General features: G+C 33.4%; 2 protein-coding genes across 2 annotated transcripts; both read right to left on the reverse strand.

Annotated features, from left to right (window-relative positions):
• Positions 1 to 461: 461 nt before the first annotated feature.
• LOC133800773 (large ribosomal subunit protein uL11m) lies at positions 462 to 3330 on the reverse strand. The gene is made up of 2 exons (XM_062238827.1): positions 3148 to 3330; positions 462 to 1400 (listed from the first exon to the last, which is right to left on the reverse strand). The coding sequence occupies exon 2, from the start codon at positions 1343 to 1345 to the stop codon at positions 872 to 874; it is 474 nt and encodes a 157-aa protein (XP_062094811.1). The 5' UTR covers positions 1346 to 1400; positions 3148 to 3330; the 3' UTR covers positions 462 to 871.
• A 13412-nt stretch (positions 3331 to 16742) lies between these two features.
• On the reverse strand, positions 16743 to 20176 carry LOC133800671 (cytochrome b561 domain-containing protein At4g18260-like). The gene is made up of 4 exons (XM_062238705.1): positions 19824 to 20176; positions 19437 to 19601; positions 18476 to 18624; positions 16743 to 17494 (listed from the first exon to the last, which is right to left on the reverse strand). Exons 1-4 carry the CDS (start codon positions 19950 to 19952, stop codon positions 17122 to 17124), a joined length of 816 nt encoding a protein of 271 aa, XP_062094689.1. The 5' UTR covers positions 19953 to 20176; the 3' UTR covers positions 16743 to 17121.
• Positions 20177 to 20427: the final 251 nt, after the last annotated feature.

The raw sequence follows: 20427 nt of genomic DNA on the forward strand, positions 1-20427 counted from the left end.
ACTCCTTTTAATTTTGAAATCGAACTCATAAGATCTTCTGCCCCTTCTTCACCTAAACTTGGATGAAAAGAACAATCTTTTGCCCATGAATCTCAATTCTTCTTAATTTTCGCAAGTGATTAATTCACTTAAATTGTAGGATTTTTAAAAATAAAATACCGTATATATATATATATATATAAAAAAAAGATATTTAACCATAATGTATAAATGTTGTTCTTGGTATACATAGTAAAATTCCTCAGGTTTTAATTCAACTATTTCAAATAGACACAAGTGAAAATTTGAATTCTTAATAGACTTTGTCAAGGTGTACATTTGGATTATGTGCTTAAATCAGTCTTTTGTCTAAAATTGAGAACACTACTAATCTTTCACATGATGCTTATGTTGTTTTTATGGGGTTTTAAGATATCTCCTATTCACACAATTTCATTTGACAAATGCTTTGGAAGTACACATAAAAAAAATCCTCAAATGTATCCAAACAGTATTATTTTGAGTGATCAAACCCCAAATCTCATTGGAGTAAACCATATTTTGACCACTTAACATAATCCCCTTGGTTAACCTAAACAATCATTTGGCTCAAAGATAAACTGACCAACCCTATGCTTTACTTACCAAACAGTTCTCTTTCTAACATTTCATTCTAGAGGTGGAAGTTGCTTCTTCTAATTCCAAGGAGCAGAAACCCACCCTAGAATTACTCAAGATAGTTCAAAAATACATGCACACCAAACATAGGGCTTGCAAGTAAACCAAGAAGATGTACCTTTCCTCAGCAGCAAATTCTAAAAAGGGAAGAAAACAAAAGTTTATGACCTTGAAACCTACCTTTGGAAATGGACAAAGATTCTGAATCAATGATTTAATCCTCCTCCAAGTCCTTGACAACCTTAATCCCCATAGTATTTGCAGTACCAATGATGGACTTGCAAATAGACTCCAACGACATGTACTGGCAATAAGGATCCGATTGCTTCACTTTGGCAATCTCATAGACATGCTTGAGTGGCAGTGTTGATGCAATCACGTGGCCTGGACGGCTGCTTCCTGATTCAATCCCGGCTGCCTTCTTTAGGTACCAAGAAACTGATGGCGATTTAACTGTGAACTCGAATGTGTTGTCTTTGAAGGCGGTGATGGTTACAGACATAGGGGTGTCGGGCTTGTACTTTTGGGTCCGGGCATTGAAGTCCTTACAGAATGCCATCAAGTTCAACCGGTACTGCCCTAGTGCTGGACCAACTGGGGGTGCAGGACGAGCACCTCCTGCTGGTACAGTCAGACGGATGGTGGCAGACACAGGCCGTCGCGTTAGGATTTCCTTTAAGGTAGCCATTGATTTTGGCCTCTTTGCACAATTAGAGAATGAGAAGCTGTTTTGCCTCTTCTTGCTATTTATTTGAAATGAAAACTTAGTTAAAATCGGAAATGAAAACAGGAATAGCCTCACTAAAAAAGCATTAACAAAAATAAAAAATGAAAAGAAAAAACCTCAAGCTTAGGAAGACAACAATACCTTGAAATACTAAAATTGACATCAGTGCATAAAAATTACTTTGAATTTGAAAAACATTGAAGCAGTAAACGACATCAATATAGAAGAAGGAAAGGACAATATTTGGGAAACAACAGCAGCTAGGGAAAAAGAAGTTAATTACAAGGAACTAAAGCAAGAGTAAATAAACCAAGTGAGGGTCTCAGAGAATCAATGAAGTTCGTAATGACAATATAATATAGGGATAATAATAACTTAAAATCTTTCAAGAACTGATGAGGAAGTAATGCATGATAACAAAGAAATTGTAGCAAACTCATTGCATAATGACATAAGAATAGAGAGCTAATAATAACTTTAAACCTTTAAAAGAACTGATAAGGATGTAATTTCTGAAATCAAGAAAATTGTAGGAGATCAAGAATAAGCATTTTAAGTTTTTCAAGTCTCCTAAATTCATTATTATCTAAAATAATAGCCCAGAAAAATGACAACCAATGCTTTTATCCTGATCCTGTTTATTAGATGCCACCGATGCTTTTAAGGTGTAACTGAGGAAAGGTATAGACAACAAATTCCAGATGGTATAAGAAATGACGATGAAATATATGGGTTACCAATAATTTCAATTATGAGAACTAAATCAACAATTGCAAGGTATATGCTTGAAAAGGCATTGCCTGATTTTTTCATAAATCATACTTAAGCAATATATTGAGACAATGAAATATATCACCTAACATTGCTTAATTCATTCAGACTATAGCAAAATCCAACAGGACAACCAAATTTCTCTCCAATTACCACAACCACTACTCCAACTACTACACTAGTTACTTTTCTTTTTTCCATTTCATTAAATTAAATTTCCGAGCAACCAAGCAGAACTACTGCAACTACCAAGACTAACAATGGTATTTCTTCTCATCTTTGACAAAATTTGTGACTTCAGAGACTAGGAAAAGGAAAAAGGGAAAAGTCTTCATCACTTCCTGTAAAATTTTCTATTGAAGCTCTTCTCCTTACTAATCTATTTATATAGTTCTTGATGTTATAAAATTACAACTGAATTCACATTGTTCCTAAAAAATAGTTTTATTTGTTGTTGAATAAGAATATAAAACCCCTTGAAATTTGTTCTGATTCAGTCCTAAATTCCAAGTTTCAAACAGCACCTTACAGAATGAAAATAGTATACTATACATGGTAGAAACAAAGAGATTGGATTTTATTTGATTTCACTCCATCATATGCTTCATTGACAATGTCAAGCCAACAAAGACCCCATTCTCGAAGCAATCAAACATAGCTATCAGCCACTAATAGAGAATTTTATACAGACAAATTTGTCATGATACAAATGGGGTTTCTTCCATTAAGGTCCTAAAATTCATGTCTTCGTGATATATATATATATATATATATAAATATATTTTCTATAGTTACTTGGCATCATTTCATCAAACACTTGCGGGGCATCAAAATTAAAGAGTTCCATGGACCATAATTACCCTAAACTACCTTGACGCAGAAAACTAACCCAGAAATGATCCAGGAAACATCCCAAATTCCAAGAAAATGTTTCAGAGAAACAAACACCAATGAACAAAAAAATGAAAGTGAGGAAAAGCAAGATAACGCACCTATAGAGCTAGAGGAGAGGGGACCGCCGGCGGAGGTGGAGTCGGCGGCGGTGTGGCAGCGACTGGGCTTGGAGTTTCAGGACCTTCGGCTTCGGGTATAGGCGAAGAGGAGGTTCACCTCTGGGGGTTTAGGCTATGAGCTTAGCTTTTTTTCTTTCTTTCTTTTTTCCAAAACTAGTAGCTATTTCAACTTTTGCCCTATAACTATTTTTCCATTAAAAACTTCACCCCAAACAATGTCAAATATTAAAATAGCTCTTGCTGTCTTTTTTTTTTCCTTCAAATTTACCGTTTTAAGAAATTTTTTACATTTTATGATTTTGTCTTTTTTTTGTGTTGTTTTTACATTGTTTTTAAGTTTTGTTAGGTTGATGTTTAGTTATTATGATATATATTATTTTTATTGGTCTAATGAGTTGTTTTTTATTTATTTTTCCTAAAAATTATATTTTCGTAATTATGAAACTTTGAAAATCGTATTTTTGAAAACTTGAGTGCGTATTTAAAAAAAAAATAGAAACTGTAAAAAAGTATAAAAAAACAAAAAAAAAATGTATATTTTAGAAAAAATCTCAAAAAATAAGCATTTTATTTCATTATTTCATTTTATTTTTTAGATTCTGTATTTTGTAAAATAGTTCAAATAGACTTTTAAACCTGATTTTGATCAAAGTTTTTTGTATTAAAATCACCAATAATTAATCAAACTAACAACTCTCATAACAAAAATACAATCATCCTGCATAATAACTATGTTGTTATATTCAATATTTTATTCATCAAAATCAGGTTTAACGGTATATTTAAACTATTTTACAAAACACAGAGTCTAAAAAATAATTTGTCTAAACAAAGAGTCCAAACAAATAATGTGATAAAACACATGGTTCAAAAAAATATAACCTCGGTGACATATAATATTTTATAAAAATCTCCCAAATTATATTATAATTTGTACGTATCCCTTAAACTTATGACACTATATGTAATAATCTCCATTCAATTATAATAACCATTGTAAAAATTCACCCTATAAAAATTGTTTCATTAATGAAAATATTATTTTTAACCAATTGACATTTCTTAGCAATCACATTATTTAATTAAGTGAAATTGGTGAAAATAGTAATTTTTTTAAGTGATTTTGCATTCTGGCCTACTTTTGATAATTTTTTGCAAAATGACTTCTGTCTAAAATTTGACCAGTTGTCAAAAAATTTCGACTAGCTGTCTAAAATTTTTGACCGGCTCTGTCTAAATTATGAGAGACTATATTGTAAAGAATTATTAAAACTAGGATAGAGTGCAAAATAATTTTTAAAAAAAAGTCATTTTGCCAAATGACCATTTAATTAATTTTAAAATTTTATTAACTTTTTGTTTTATTCTCAAACTGGAAAGTAATTTATAAATAATCTAACAATTATTAAAAAAATATATTTTTAATGGTTAAATTTTTCAATAAAAAAAATATAAAGTTATATTTCTATGAATAAAAGTAAAATAAGCTGAGTTTTTTCAAATATTGTTATGTTAAATTGGTCACCCATCTTACCTAACATTTAGCTCTGTCCTTCTTTGTGCTTTAATTTATGGGTTCTTTGGCAAAAATGTCTTATATTAGATATGTTATTTTGCACTCTAGTTTAGTTTTAATAATTCTTTGCAAAATAGTCTCTCATAATTTAGACAAGTAGTCAAAAATTCAAACAGCCGGTCAAAAATTTTAGACAGTTGGTCAAAAAATTTAGACAACTAGTCAAATTTTAGACAAATATCATTTTGCAAAAAATTATCAAAATTAGACCAGAATGCAAAATCACATAAAAAAAAAATGTCATTTTTACCAATTTCTGTTCATTTATAGAATTTATATCTAGTCAATCTTGTGGGAAAAATTACTATTAAAAATATATATTTTTCGAGTTTTATTGGACTCCTGTAAATTGCAATTGCTTTCCAATTTTAGGGTAAGTAAAATATTTTTCATAAAATTTTTTTTTAAAATTAGTTAAATACTGTTATTACTAAAAATATATTAAAAGAAAATACTGACACCAGTGAAACATTATTTTTGGAAACAAAATTTTAAAAATTATTATTATTATTATTATTATTCGAGAGGGATTTTAACAAATTATATGAACATTTGGTATTTTTTTCAAATTTTATCTACAAGTTATTATTATATATGGTTACTGTGCCACATTTGTGTATGCTATTTTCAACATTTGACATTGTTCAGTGGTAATCTAATTTTTACATAAAATAATAGATCATGGGGGCAAAAGCCTAAAGTGTTGATAATTCGGATGGAAGAAAAAAACTATTTATCCTAGATTAATTCGAAGCAAACTCGACTCAACATGGTAGATTATCTCTAATTTGAGCCTCATTTACAAGAGAGAAAAAGAAAAAATGTATTACTAAATTCATACTCATTCGTTCTAATATTTTATTTGGAACTTGGATTTTGATACATTTTTTAGATTTTAAGTAATTTTAAATTTATTAGTCTTATTGTAATTTTTAAAATTTTTATATGTTTTTATAGATATTTTATAGTAATATGTAGTGGTTTAATTATTTGAAATTAGTGTTGTTAGATTAAAAGTTACAAATATGATTTTATGGTATACTTTATTTTTGAAAATATTTTATTTTAATTTAATTTATGAATATTTTACAGAAATTATGAGACAATTTTATATTTGGAAATTCATAAAAAAAAAATAAAGCTTAAATTTATAAAGGAAATATGACATTTTGAAGAAATTGGGAGAGCCCAAAGCACCTAGGCTCGCCAGCCCAGCCCGAAGCCAGCTCCCCACCATTGCCTTGATCCCAGGCCCGCGCCTGCACCCCTCCACGGCCCAACAAGACTCCAGCAGGCTTGAAGCCTAGATGAAGCCAACAACTTCCCCACGCCTCCAGCTGCTCCCTGGGCCTTTCCCTTCGGCCCAGCTGCCTGCCACAACCCACCAAGCCACGTGCATCTCTCCTCTTGAGCCCACAACATGGTCTCTTTGTCCCACAATGTCTAAAAATGACATATTTTCCCCAAAATTTTCTACATATTTTACAGCAAAATCCATTATTACACCCTAAAATTTACCTATACATACCATATTATTCTTCATTAAAAATTTTAATTTATTTAAATTGATTATTTTAATACTTACATTTGGCTATAAATAGGTAGTTTCAAGACCATTTTTGAGTGCTTAATTTTTGGTGACTATCATGTTTTCTACACTTTCCCTTTACCATTCTCTTCTCCATTTTAGTATTTTTTAAGAGCATTTTCAAGTATGTATCTCTTTTGTACTGTAATTTTTACTCTAGTTATGTGTTTATAATCTTTTTAAGATTATTAAGGTGATGATGAAACAATATGTAACTAGATAATGTTTATTTTGTATGTTGATTTCCCATTTTGTGTAATAAAGTCTATGAATTTTCTTCTTCAAATATATTCTTTCATCTTTAATATCTTGTATTTTTTATTGTTGGAACATATTTACACTTTGTTCTTCATTTGTGCAAAATCATAATATTCTTTGATTTTTTTTCATTAGATTGATTCACACTAAATACTTTGAAATTATAATTTTAAAAGTGAAGATATATAAATCCTATATTTCTATAATAACTTGTGCTTAAAAAGAAAATCTAATTTGAAAAAAAAAATAGTTTGATTAATTTCTACTATCAATAAAACTTAGGAATCAATATACATATAAATATTATTAAACTTACATTTTGTGGATTCTAATACCTTAATAATCTTTCTTTTACAACTTGTTTACTAATCATATTTTTCTTGTCTTAAATATTTTTATTTTCTATCTTTTATTTTATTTTCTTGACATTAATTATTATCCATATTTGGAACTGGGTTAGAATTTAGTTAATTTTGGTTTAAAATAATTTTTTTTTTTATTTTAGACAACTCATTTGGATTCGACATCCTTACTTACACGAACTCAATGTTGTATATACAACTCGTGCACTTGCGATTTACATATTTAAAACATATCTATTTTGGGTCCATCAATTGTTATCCGTGATTTTTGAACACTCAATAGATGACATTTTAATAGTAAGAAAAATGCTCGAAGGTAAGTTTGTGTAGTTCTCATGACTATGGAGTTCAACTCAAGTAACTTCTATCATCTAGGAATAAACATGTGATGCCCATAGTCTACTTGGGGTACCAATACAACTAGGGTTGAGGCTAATTAAGACTCTAAATCTAGTGGGTGGATTGCCAAATCTTCTAAATAAAAAAAGTTAGCAAAAGATACATGTGAAAAAACCCTTCAACTCAGTAACAAAATGTGTGAGCATTAGATGAATAATCTATTTTAAAAGGGAAATTTCACAAATAATACTTAATAATGCCTAATATTACTAAAAAATCCTAGCACTATTAATATTTTCAATTTGATGCTAAACATTCCTCTCATACCCAAAATACCCCTCCCATTATATCAAAAAATCCTATAACTTTTTCTTCCTCTCTCTTCCCTCTCTCTCTCTCTCTCATTCTCATGAAATCATCCCTAAAACCTACAGATTTGTATAATTTTATTGTCAAAATCATTGTTAGCCATCTCCATTGTCTCTGTGAAGTCGTCAATATCAAAGGCAACATCTATTTTGAGAGTTTTTGGAGGAGAAAAACCACGGGTAATAAGATTGTACAATTTATGTGTTGGGTATTATTTGTTTACATTTTTTTGGCTATTTTGAACATATCTGAGCCTATATTGGTGTATTTTTTGGGATTTTTAGAGAGATTCCGCGATCTGCATTTTTTTTTGGTTTTCTGCAACTTTTTTGCTCGATAGGAGCTCGATAACGGTTCGATATGAGCTCGATGGTATGTAGAAGAAGGTCTTTTATGAGCTCGATGTAGCTCGATTATAGCTCGACAGGTTTAGGTTTTGTTGCTCGATTATGCTCGATGGAAACTCGATAAGGGTTTGATTGGACCCTACAATATTTGAGCTCGATTATAGATCGATAGGTTTAGGTTTTCTCGATATGTGCTCGATAGGGTTCGATGGAGGTTTTGGTTAGGTTATATGTTCGGTTTAAGAAATGGTAGCTCGATACTAACTCGATAAGAGCTCGATGCTAACTCGATAAAGCTCGATGATAGCTTGATAAAGCTCGATAATGTTCTTTTTCATGAATTTATGAAAAAATGACAGTTTTCCTGACAATTTTAATGTTTTTTTTCCAACACAGGCTCTATTGTCTATGTTTTTGTACATTTTTGTATCCTACAATGATGTTTGAGAATTACAAGGGAATAAGTGGATTTTCAAGGACCCTCAATGCATGGTGATACGGATGGAGGATACTGTAACGTACTTGCAACTTCTTGACATATTGCACAATGAACTTAAAGTTGATAAACAGATGTATGAGTTGAAATTGGAGGTTCCTTACACATGCGGCGACCAGCCGTTTACACCTGTTCATGTTGAAAGTGATCTTGGTGTCCGTGCATTCTTAGGAGTAACATCTAAAGAAAGGTTGGCCTTGTGTGTCACTCCTGTTAAAAAGATTGTCATTGCATACCCATATTCCACTCCCGGACCTGAGGGAGCAGCCAGTACTTTAGGATGTCCTATTGGTGACCTGAGGGACAACCAGTATGAGTATAACCCCTATGTGAATGATGATCCAGTAGCTGAACACAATGAGGACTTAGGATACAATTCAGTGAATGATGATCCAGTAGTTGAACATTTGCAAGTAGAACAAGCACAAGAACAACCAATACGTCATATTGCACGGGCGAACCCACCAAGTCAAGGACGTCAAACACCTGGCACCAGCTCTAGTCGTCTTGGTGGAACAGAATATAACTATACAGAGACCATTCCAATATGTTCAACAGAAGATCACAAAAAATGGAGTGCTCCCATGTTTACAAAAGAAGATATCATGGCTTCTAGTCATTCTGAATCACCCTCATCTGGTGTAGCGTTGGGGGAATTACATCTTGGGAAGACATTTGAGAACAAGATGGAATTGAAAACCAAAGCGGCTCTCTTCGCAATGAAGAATAATTTTGAGTTTATGGTTAAGAAGTCTGGTACTGATGTGTTGTATATCACCTGCAAGGATCCTGATTGTGGTTGGAGAATAAGAGGGAAAAAAGTAGCGCAATCGAAGATGTTTGAGAACACTGTTTATAATAGTGTACATACTTGCTCACTAGAATTGCGACAAAAAGACCACCGTCAAGCAGCACCTTCTGTCATTGGGCACCTTATCAAGAACAAATATGCTACTGATGGCACTAGCTGCCCACCAAACAACATAAAGGAGGATATGAAGAATAACTTTGGGATCGATATGAGTTATATGAAGGCTTGGAGATGCAGAGAGAAGGCACTCGGTTATGTCAGGGGGACACCTGAAGAATCGTGCTCCAAGTTACCTTCTTACATGTACATGCTGCAGCAAAAGAATCCAAGTACAATAACTTATTTTGTCACAGATGACGGTCGCTTTCTTTACTGTTTCTTCTCACTCGGAGTTTGTAGAAGGAGATTTACATCATGTCGTCCTGTTATATGTGTGGACGGAATTTTCTTGAAGTCAAGGTACGGTGGCCACATGTTGTGTGCTGTCGCATTAGATGCGAATAACCACATTTATCCAATTGCGTTCGCGATTGTTGACAGTGAGAATCATGCTTCTTGGAAGTATTTCATGATGAAATTGAAGGAAGCCATTGGAGTTGTTGATAATCTGTCTTTTGTATTAGATAGGCATGCTAACATTATTCATGCTCTTGAGTTGGACTTCCCTGATGCCTACCACGACGCATGCTACCATCACATAAGTATGAATGTAATCGCTAAGCTCAAGACCGATCACTGTCACAAGGAGATGTGGAATGCGACATATGCATTTCGGAAGTCAAAATTTCACAGGTTCTTCAACAATATAAAGCAAATGGATCCTGCCATAGCTCAATATCTCGAGAGTATTGGCTTCGATAAGTGGACTCATGCTTACTTTCCTGGGAATCGATACAATGTAATGACAAGCAACTACACTGAAAGTTTCAACAACAAAACCAGAGACGCAAGAACCTTCCCAGCCACTACTTTTGTGGAATTCATTCGTTTCACAATTCAGTCATGGTTTACCGCGCGTCGTGAGGAGGTAGAGAAGTGCACATCCAAATTAGCAACAATATATGAGAAAGATGTCTCAGGCATTGCAGATGATGCAAGGTACTTGAAAGTCCATCCTCTTGGACAGTTTGAATTTCATGTGGTAGACCCAGAAGGTGATGGTGAGGTGAATTTAATGACCAAATCATGCTCTTGTGGCCAGTTTCAAATAATGGGTTACCCTTGTGTTCATGGTGTGGCTGCGGCCATCTTGCGCAGTGTCAACATTTACTCACTGTGTTCACCATATTACACTACTGAGATGTGGATGGAGTCTTACAAAGAAACAATTTACCCAACTCGCAACGAGGATGATTGGAAAGTTCTCGAGAACATAGAGAAAATGCAAGTTGGGGTTCCCATTGAAAAACAACCAGTTGGTCGACCGAAGAAGAATAAGGTGGGAAGAAGGAAGACAAACCGCTACCCATCGAGTGGCAAAATCATTCGCAAAGAGCGCAAGTGTAGCATGTGTGGTGGTCTTGGCCACAACAGGGCTACATGCAAAGCTAGGCTATAAACTCTTTTTTCCCATTTGGACTTGTTGTATTAATAACATAGCTTGTTTTCCCTCCTTTTTTATTTGATTTTTCTTAAAAGTTATGTTAAGCTTGATGTAAACTCGTTATGAACTTGATAATGGTTCGATATGAAAATGATATTGCTCAATTGAAGCTCGATATAACTCGATAGTAATTCGATAATGGTTCGATATGAAAATGATATTGCTCAATAACAATTCGATAACAGTTCGATATAGCTTGATATTAGCTCGATAACAGCCCATGAAAGTTATAAAAAAAAATGTGAACAAGAAACTGTACATGTAAAGACCCTAAATATATACAATCATCAAGGTAACAAATTTTGATACCACAAGTTTGTGGTCCACTTGTTCCTGGACACCTCCATATTTTCATCGCAGATAGTTTCCAATGGAAGGCCGACCATTAGATGCTCAATATGCTTGACAGCATACACACCACAATCCCCACTGTAAAAAAAAGTAAACATTAAGTGTACATTACTATAATTTTAGTTAGAAACAAATTTAGTATGAAGATGATGTTTGTTACATTCTCTTTGACTGAGTGAGCTCGTGTTTCTGTTTGTGACACCATGTGAACTGATGCAGCCTCTTTCCTGCTGATGGAATCTTCAACATCAAGCTATCAGTAAACAATTTACTATGCATTAACAGAGAAGGAAGCAAAAAGCACCATGGACTCATAATTTCGTCAAGCTTTGCGTCACTAATCACTGAGTTGTCCAAATCGTAAACAGTCAGGGTCCAACTCGAAATGGAAGCCTCAATGGCAAACCAATGTTGTTGTCCATAGTTCTGGCACCAATATACATCCTCAACTCCTCCCCAAGATGTTAGAAACTGCTGCTCGATGCCGGTCAACATGGACATAACATCAGAATCCCAAGTATACTTTGTTTTGTCGGCTGTTTTCTTGTACTGATCATATCGGGCAGGTATCACTTGTGAGAAATAACTGTCCATCACAACTGCATTCTGTCGATATATATTGGGAAAATACTTGCGACGCATACGAAGCATGTGTTTTGCCGCATCAATATGCTACAAAGAGAGTACGATAAAAAAAAGTTAGCAAAGACCATCATAAATTGCTGCTGTTGAACTCCATTGAGCTCACATCGAACTACTATCGAGCTTCATCGAGCTAATCTCAAACAGTAAACAACAACCCTATTTTAACATACCTATCGAGCTCCATCTAGCTCACATCGAGCTCATCTCAAACATAAAACAACAACCCTATTTTAACATACCTATCGAACTCCTATCGAGCTCCATCGAGCTAATCTCAAACAGTAAACAACAACCCTATTTTAACATACTTATTGAACTCCTATCGAGCTCCATCAAGCTAATCTCAAACAGTAAACAACGACCCTATTTTAACATACCTATCGAACTCCTATCGAGCTCCATAGAGCTCACATCGAGCTAATCTCAAACAGTAAACAACAACCCTATTTTAACATCCCTATCGAACTATTATCGAGCTCCATCGAGCTCACATCGATCCTGGAAACTCCCATCAAGCTCTTATCGAGCTATCATCGAGCTCATATCGAGTCAGTAAAAACAGAACATGTATAAATGGCTTACCCCATCATTGAGCCACGACTGGGGTGTCTTCCACGTCAGAAACCACGCTGGACTGTGATTCCCAGTCTTTACATCCCTCGGGGTCTTGTTGGGCATGTCGCCAAGCAGCCATTTGCACATTGTCCTATACTGTTTGGGATCTGGCTTCTTGAGAGGGTCCAACACCTGTGTAGCCTCCTCTGCTGGTGCAACTGCATCAGTGCGAGGTCTTTTCCTCGTGGGATCGGTGTAGTCCTCAAACCAATTTGGCTTGCGTCTTTGGCGTCTAGTCCTCTGAAACTGAACCCCAACTACATCCTCAGGGTTGACAATAACGACTCCCGGAGTCCCAGCATCAGGTGTCACAATGATGGTATGATGCGTGGTTGGATCATCAACATAGTCTAGAGGAATATCCAATGACTCTGAGCCTGAATCTTCATTGGAGCCCCTCGGTTTCTCCTTAATAAATGTCAGGATCTGACTGACTACGTCCAAGATCACTGACTGGTTCTTCAGGAGGGTCTCCTGTCGACCCTCGACTCTGTCCAACCGCTCAATCAAGTCGACGAGCTCAGGGGATGAGGCTGAGGCTGATGTTGGGGTTGGTGTTGGGGTTGACGCTGAGGCTGGGGCTGATGTTGGGGCGAAGGCTGAGGCTGGGGCAACAGGAGGGGTGGGACCTGCAACCTCCTCCCCGGGGTAGCATCAGCAAATATCTTGGCTGCCTGAGAAACTATCTCCGCGATTTTCTCAAAATTCGCATCCTCCTCCTCATCAGCCTCTGAGGGATCCTGGACAAGCCCAGGATAAAGGGGAAGATCTCCCTCTGTCAAAGACAAATAATATTCTTTTTCTGCTGGTTGAGGCTTCAACATCGGAAGAACAATCAACTGTAAACAACATAAAACATTTGGTTAACTCAAATAATGATAAAAGATAAGCATATAGATAAAAAAAATATAACTTACATTCTTCTTCAATAACATCGGTGAGATGACGGACTTGGTGAAATCGTTGTTCCTCCGATGCGACCAACTAAGCATTCTCTGGACCATGTTTCCCGAGCTCACAACAAGCTCCGTCGCAAGCTGCTGGATAGCCTCATATGCCCAGTACTGTAAGGTCGGGGCATAACCATACATACTGTACTTGGACTCTTGCTGCACCTTGGCATCATAGTTGGCCTTTTGCTTCACCATGTCCTTCTTACGAGACTGCAATAGCCTCCTATAAGAGTACATCCCCCATGGATAGCTGAAGAAGTACTCTACGTCCTCAACAATTTTCAGAATATCTCGCCAAATGTGCAACTTGCCCTCAATGGCATTCAGAACCCCCTCAACAAACAAACATAGACCAAGCTTGTACACATCTTCCATAACCGTACAAGTCTTGGAAGCATGGTCCACCTGTGAGAGCTTTACTTTCTCAGCATTGTTGAAATACTCCTTTATCAACCGGTCGCTGAGATTACGCCCTTCCAACTCTTCTGGTGACGGGAAGGTACTGAAATTCAACCCCAACACCAAGGCAAACTCTCCCATGTAGAATCTACAAGACTTCGACCCCAAGAAAAAATGCACCTCATCTTCGTTGTTGCTTGCGATTTTCCTCAGCAACAGTTGATGCACCAAGACTTCGAAGAAATTAAACTCCAAAGCCAAAAAGAACTGTTTGAAAGGGGATTCCTTAGCCCTTTCAAGCAGCCCGAGCTCCACAAACCTAGTCTTAATCTGATTTAAAGTACTACTACCCCGATATGTCACTCGACCAGGAAAGTGATCACTGAACGGAACAAGCAACTTAGGCATCTGTAACAACACATGAAAAAAATTTGATTAGAAAACAGAATGTTTAACATAATCAGGACAAATTCAAAAAAATTTCATCAAAAAACTGAAATAAGTTGTCATCGATCTCTATCGAGCTATAATTGAGTTGAAACATACACTATCGAGCCAGTGTCAAGCCTATCGAGCTAAGCAAAATCTGTCTACATAAATAACCATCGAGCCTATTATCAAACCTATCGAGCCCTGTTTATTAATACCACAGATCCATTGAGCCTACCGTCGAACCCTTGTTGAACCTATCGAGCCCTTTTAACCTAATACCACAGATCCATCGAGCTCTTATCGATCCACCATCGAACCATTCAAAATACCCTATCGAGCCCACTATTGAACCATAATCAAGCCTATCGAGCTAGTTTCATATATTGCCCATGGATAACATCGAGCTTCTATCGAACCTTATCGAACCTATCGAGCCCTTTTAACCTAATACCACAGATCCATCGAGCTTTTATCGATCCACCATCGAACCATTCAAACTACCCTATTAAGCCTACTATCGAATCATAATCGAGCCTATCGAGCTAGTTTCATATATTACCATGGATAACATCGAGCTTCTATCCAACCTTCATCAAATTGATCGAGCTACTGGTTCAAACCCAGAAAAAACCACAGAAAAACCCAGACCAAAGAACTACCATACCCATTCCACACCACCAGATTCAAAGGGATCAAAACAACAAAAATAATCATGAGGGTTCAAGAATATACCTTAATGAGAAATTGGTTCAATTGATGGGTTCGACCGGTTCGACGACGTGGATTTCAAGCTTTGTTATCGCCGTTGGCTCGACAAGTTCGACAGGCCGACTTCGGAGAAGAGAAAGAGAGAGCCTGAGATCGACGATGATGGTTATCGCAGAGGGTTTCCTTCGGTTTTTGGGGTTTTTGGGTTTCCTTCGGATTGGGTTTGGGTTTCGGGGATTGAGAGACTGAGAGAGTGAGAGAGTTTGTGTGGGAAAAAATTTGAGTGGAAACAAATGAGACGAGTATTTTTGGTACTTGGTGAAAGTTTAGCACCAATTTGAAAAATTTATTAGTGCTGGTATTATTTAGTAATTATACCCACTATTATGCATAAATAGTGAAATTTTCCTTTTAAAAAGGAGAATGACTGTGAGAATAAGGTGTGTTATGCTCACAGATTCAATGACCCAAACAATGTAAATTAGCATAAGCATCCAAAAATCGGTGGTCAATGCCTCTTCACCTCTATACATAGAGGGAGAAAGCGAATTTGTGGGGGGTTGGAACTTTTGTACTAAAAACTCAATAAGAGAGCAATAAGAGAATGGAAGTGGACGTAGATTATTTATTATTGACCGAACCACTATAAACTTTGTCTGTTTTTTTTTTCTTTTTCTTGAGATTTCTTATTTTCCAAGCACTTTGATCTTCATAACAACGACAACTTCTCATTCTTAATTTTCGTTGACGAATCTTCGTGTCAACATAAGTAAAGAAAAAGGTATAAAAAAAATAGATTTTTTTTTGTGGATGGAAGGTTGACAATAGTATTAGTAGAGGGGAGAACAATTGAATTTTTCTTTTGTTTGGAACTTGGATTTTAAGGAGAAAAAATAAATTATAAAATGTTTTATTTTCTTTTATTTGGATTGAAAAAAAACCTAATCAATTATTTGGTTTTTATTACACTTTTGTGTATAGATTTTTTATTAACAGTTATAAAAAAAAGTAAAGAAATATATAATGTAACAAACGATGAAATGTAAAGAGTTCGCCTTCTACCACAAAATAATAATTTCATGTCGTTTTGAAAGTGTTGTGAGAAATTTTTTCGTCACTTCTCAAAGCAATGCAAATGTGGATGGCATGGTAAGTGACCTTACCACGTTACTTTAGAAGCCCAAACTATGTGATTGAATAAATCTTCTTCTACTCGTTGCAGGTTGAAGACTCATTCTCCTTTCTTTTCTTCAAACTCGATTATTATCAAACTTGCTACAATCTTATTCTATCTATGAAAATTAATCCCACTAGAGTGTCTTTTAATTCTAATAGGACATGAACTAGATCATAATTATTATCAATGGATCCATAATAAGTGATCTTTTCTTTTTCTCATTGAGTTTGTGTAGAGACCAAAAAGTTCTTGAGCAAGTGGCTGATCCAGCTGAATAACTTAAAAGATAAAGAAATATCGTTTATTTTTTCATGCTTATTCCAAATTCTAATTAAGTATTGTTTGTACAAAAATAAAAATAATTTATTTGTAACATAATTTCTTCTTTATATAGACAAATATAAGAACTAGGGAGCAATTACTTAGAATTACATTTTGTGCATCAATCAATCTATATTATAACATTCCAAACATCCCACAATATATATATATATATTTATGTACAATACACTAATTTTCTTTCACTTTTCCATGAAAACCACATGAAATGTGTACTAATTTTCTTCATCTGTTCCATGTAACAACCACATGAAAAATAATAATTTATTATAATAATAATCACATTCTTCCACTCTAGAAAAAAGTAAAGAGGAAGAAATAGAACTAAAAAAAATTGGATACCACCACTTTTGATACATGCACTCCACTAGGACACTCCTTACTCCAATTTACATTGAGTGCATGCATCAAAAAAGAAGCAAAATGCAAAAGAGAAAACAACACCCACTACTTACAAGAAAATGAAAAGTTCAATAAACTAATAATTAAAAACCAAAACAAAAGTAAGAGAAGAGAAGAAAAACAAACAAATATATATTAGTGGATTTTATTATATAAAAGGGGTGAAAAAGAGAGATTCCAATTCTAGTCAAACAAGTTCTTGAGAGCATTTTTCTTGGCACATGGTGGCTCAGGCAACAGCTCCTTTATTTGGTTGATATTATTATTATTACTAATATTAGTTTGTTGATCATGGGGATGGGGAGAGACAGCAGCTTCAAGATTGGCAAGAATAAGTCCTTGCTTTTCCATGTATTCTTTTTTATCTTGGTAGAGATAAAGAAAAGCAATGAGAGAGACTTGTGCTGTGAAAAGGATAGTCCAAAGTCTTGAGCTTTTCAATGTTCTTTTATGATAGGCCTCTAATCCTGTGTAGATGTTTATAATCCCAAATAATGATATCAAAGTTCCAAACATCCAATGCACTAAGTACCACACCTTTCTTCCTTTCTTTCCCCTGCTTCATTGTGTAAAATTTATCAAGAAAGTTTATTAGTATTATATAAATATATATATATATATAGGTTATAAGAAAGGATAAAGATCTAAAAGGAGGATGATGTAGCAGACAAGAAAATTATAATTGAAAAATTAAACACACTACTTGAAAATTCATCCTATGCCACATATAAAAAAGAAAAAGAGAATAAAGAAAAATTAATGGTGAAAAGTAAAAATAATAATAGAAACCATTATTGATTTTATCTTCTTTATGGGGTCAAAATTAAAAAGTAGTGATAATTGTTTTTATTACATAATGTATAAAATTACAAATCTACTTTTTTAATGTAAAACTACCCTAGATAAAAGTGTGAGATTTCATGACTTCAACACACACTATACTAAGCTATATATATCGACAATATATGACATAAAAGTATATATTTTATTAAAAAAATAAAGATAAATGGAATAATTAATATGCTATAAATATATGTTTATATATATATATGGGGAACTCTTAATGATTACTACCTATGAATGTTTACTTTAATATTAACCATTAGATTAAGATCAATAGTTCATTTTTATAATTGTTAATTAATATTTTTAAAAAGAAAATTTGACTTTTTTAAACTTTTGGAATGGCTACATGAAGACATGACAGTCACATATTTATTAATTAAAAAATAAAAAAAATCTTATTTAATATTCATTTTTCATTCCTTCTTCATTCTTGATCCATTTATTTATTCATTCCATGAGAAAAAATATCATTTTGAAATTAATAGGAATAATTAATATGACTATTATCTTTACAGCTAATGTTTACTGCTTAGTTAATCTTAAAAATTCAAAATTATTAATTTTATATATTTTATTTATTTATTTCATCATCATTATAATAATTTATTATCAAAAACTTGTTTAATGATTTATGATAATCATTTATAAGTAATAACTATTAAAAAATCTTCTATATATTTATATAAATTACCTATGAGGCCTGAGGAATCCAATCATCACTTGTATCCATATGGCAATGTAGAGAACTAGACCTATTCTTTGATGGTTATTGTTGAATAAATTCTCAAAGTTTCTTAAGGACATCACTGCTCCAGCTGTAGCAAGTATCACTGAGAACATCTGTAAATTTAAACACACAATTATCCATTTATATATATATGTGTATATATATATATTTATACTAACAAAACAAATGGAGAAAAATCATCAATTGAAGAACTATATATACAAAAAATACAATTGAAGGAAGTTTGAAGTTTAATTTCCACGTTTTCATGATCATCAATCTTATTATATTATCCATAGAATAATATTGATGTAATAAGTAATTTATATAATGTCATCATATCCTTTATATAAAATATAATCTTTATTTATTTGTTCTTATTATAAAATCTAAAAATGTTTAAGAATTTGTCATCATGCGTTTGTGGTTTAAGAATAATTAATATTTTGACCATATATATTGTACTTTAACAGCAAACTCAAAACCAAATTAGAGAGAAGAATATGTATATAATAGAATTATATATTTATGCAAAAATAATATTAATAATGCAAAATTTCTTTTCTTGATATCCAAGTCTTCATGATATATATATATTGGTACATGTTATTAATTAACCATATTATATATTTTATATATTCAAAAACAGTGGGCTATATATAAAACACTTTAAAAGAAAAGAAATACATAGTGGACACCATCATTAAAAAGTTAAAGCATAGAATGATGATGTTTTACACAAATGAAATTAGTTAAAAGACTAGCTTATTATACATCGATCGATATATCCCATCCCATGATGATCATATATATATATGATAAGAATTTTCTCAGAGACATATATATTTATATAATTGATTAGTATATATATATCAGGGTTTTCAAAATTAATGAATTAGATTATGAATATAATTAATTAACTTGCCTGAAAAATAATATGGAGATAGAAGAAAACTTTGGCTCGAGTGGATCCACCTTCTTCTCTACTTGACATTCTGATTAAGAGTATTCCAAAAGGCATTAAAAACCCCATTGAGATCCATAGAAGAAGTCCATGAACTGTAATATGTGATATCATTCGAGGGCTCACCTGAAAATTATACCAATAATTAATATTTTACACCATGATCATCATATATATATATATATATATAATCTTCCAAAAAAACAAGAAGATGGATCCAAGAAAGAACACACACACATATATTTATATGTAAGAAGAAATATGACTTGAAATGATCGATCATGTTATATTTCTTAATATATATATATATATATATGTATATATGTATATATATATATATATAAATACCTCGCGAGAGTTGTTTTTGAGGTGCTTGTGAGTGGTATTGGATTGATCATGTGAAATGCAGCCAACATATGGAAGAAGATGAAAAGAACAATAGATAGTAAACCAAGCTAGCTTCCCAACACTCTTCATTCTTGATATAACACTAAGAAAAACAAAACCAACTTCTCAAAAATAGATATTATATAATACTCCTCTCTCTCTCTCTCTCTCTCTCTCTCTCTCTCTCTCTTTACTTTTATGTTTAAACTAATTTCTTTAGTGACACACTATAGGACATAGTTTAGAGAAAAGTAAAGGTAGTTTTTGAAGAGACATCATTGCATTTACTTTAGAGATAATTTAAACCTCCATGATATATTTGATTATAGCTAGGTTAATTATTATGAGCTATATATATAAACACACACATATATATAGGTGCTTATTATTGTAGAGTTTGGTGTGTGAGAGAAGATAAATAATAAATATAAGAGAGGAACAAACTTGAAAGTGGATGAAGTGTTTTGTGGAGGGTATGACATAAATTGTACGAAATATATCAATATGTCAACAAAGTAATAGGTTGAGAGTTGAGACAGGCTAATGACCTTTTTATTAGTTTCAA

Source organism: Humulus lupulus, chromosome 9, assembly GCF_963169125.1.
Source record: "Humulus lupulus chromosome 9, drHumLupu1.1, whole genome shotgun sequence".
Lineage (NCBI taxonomy): Eukaryota > Viridiplantae > Streptophyta > Magnoliopsida > Rosales > Cannabaceae > Humulus > Humulus lupulus.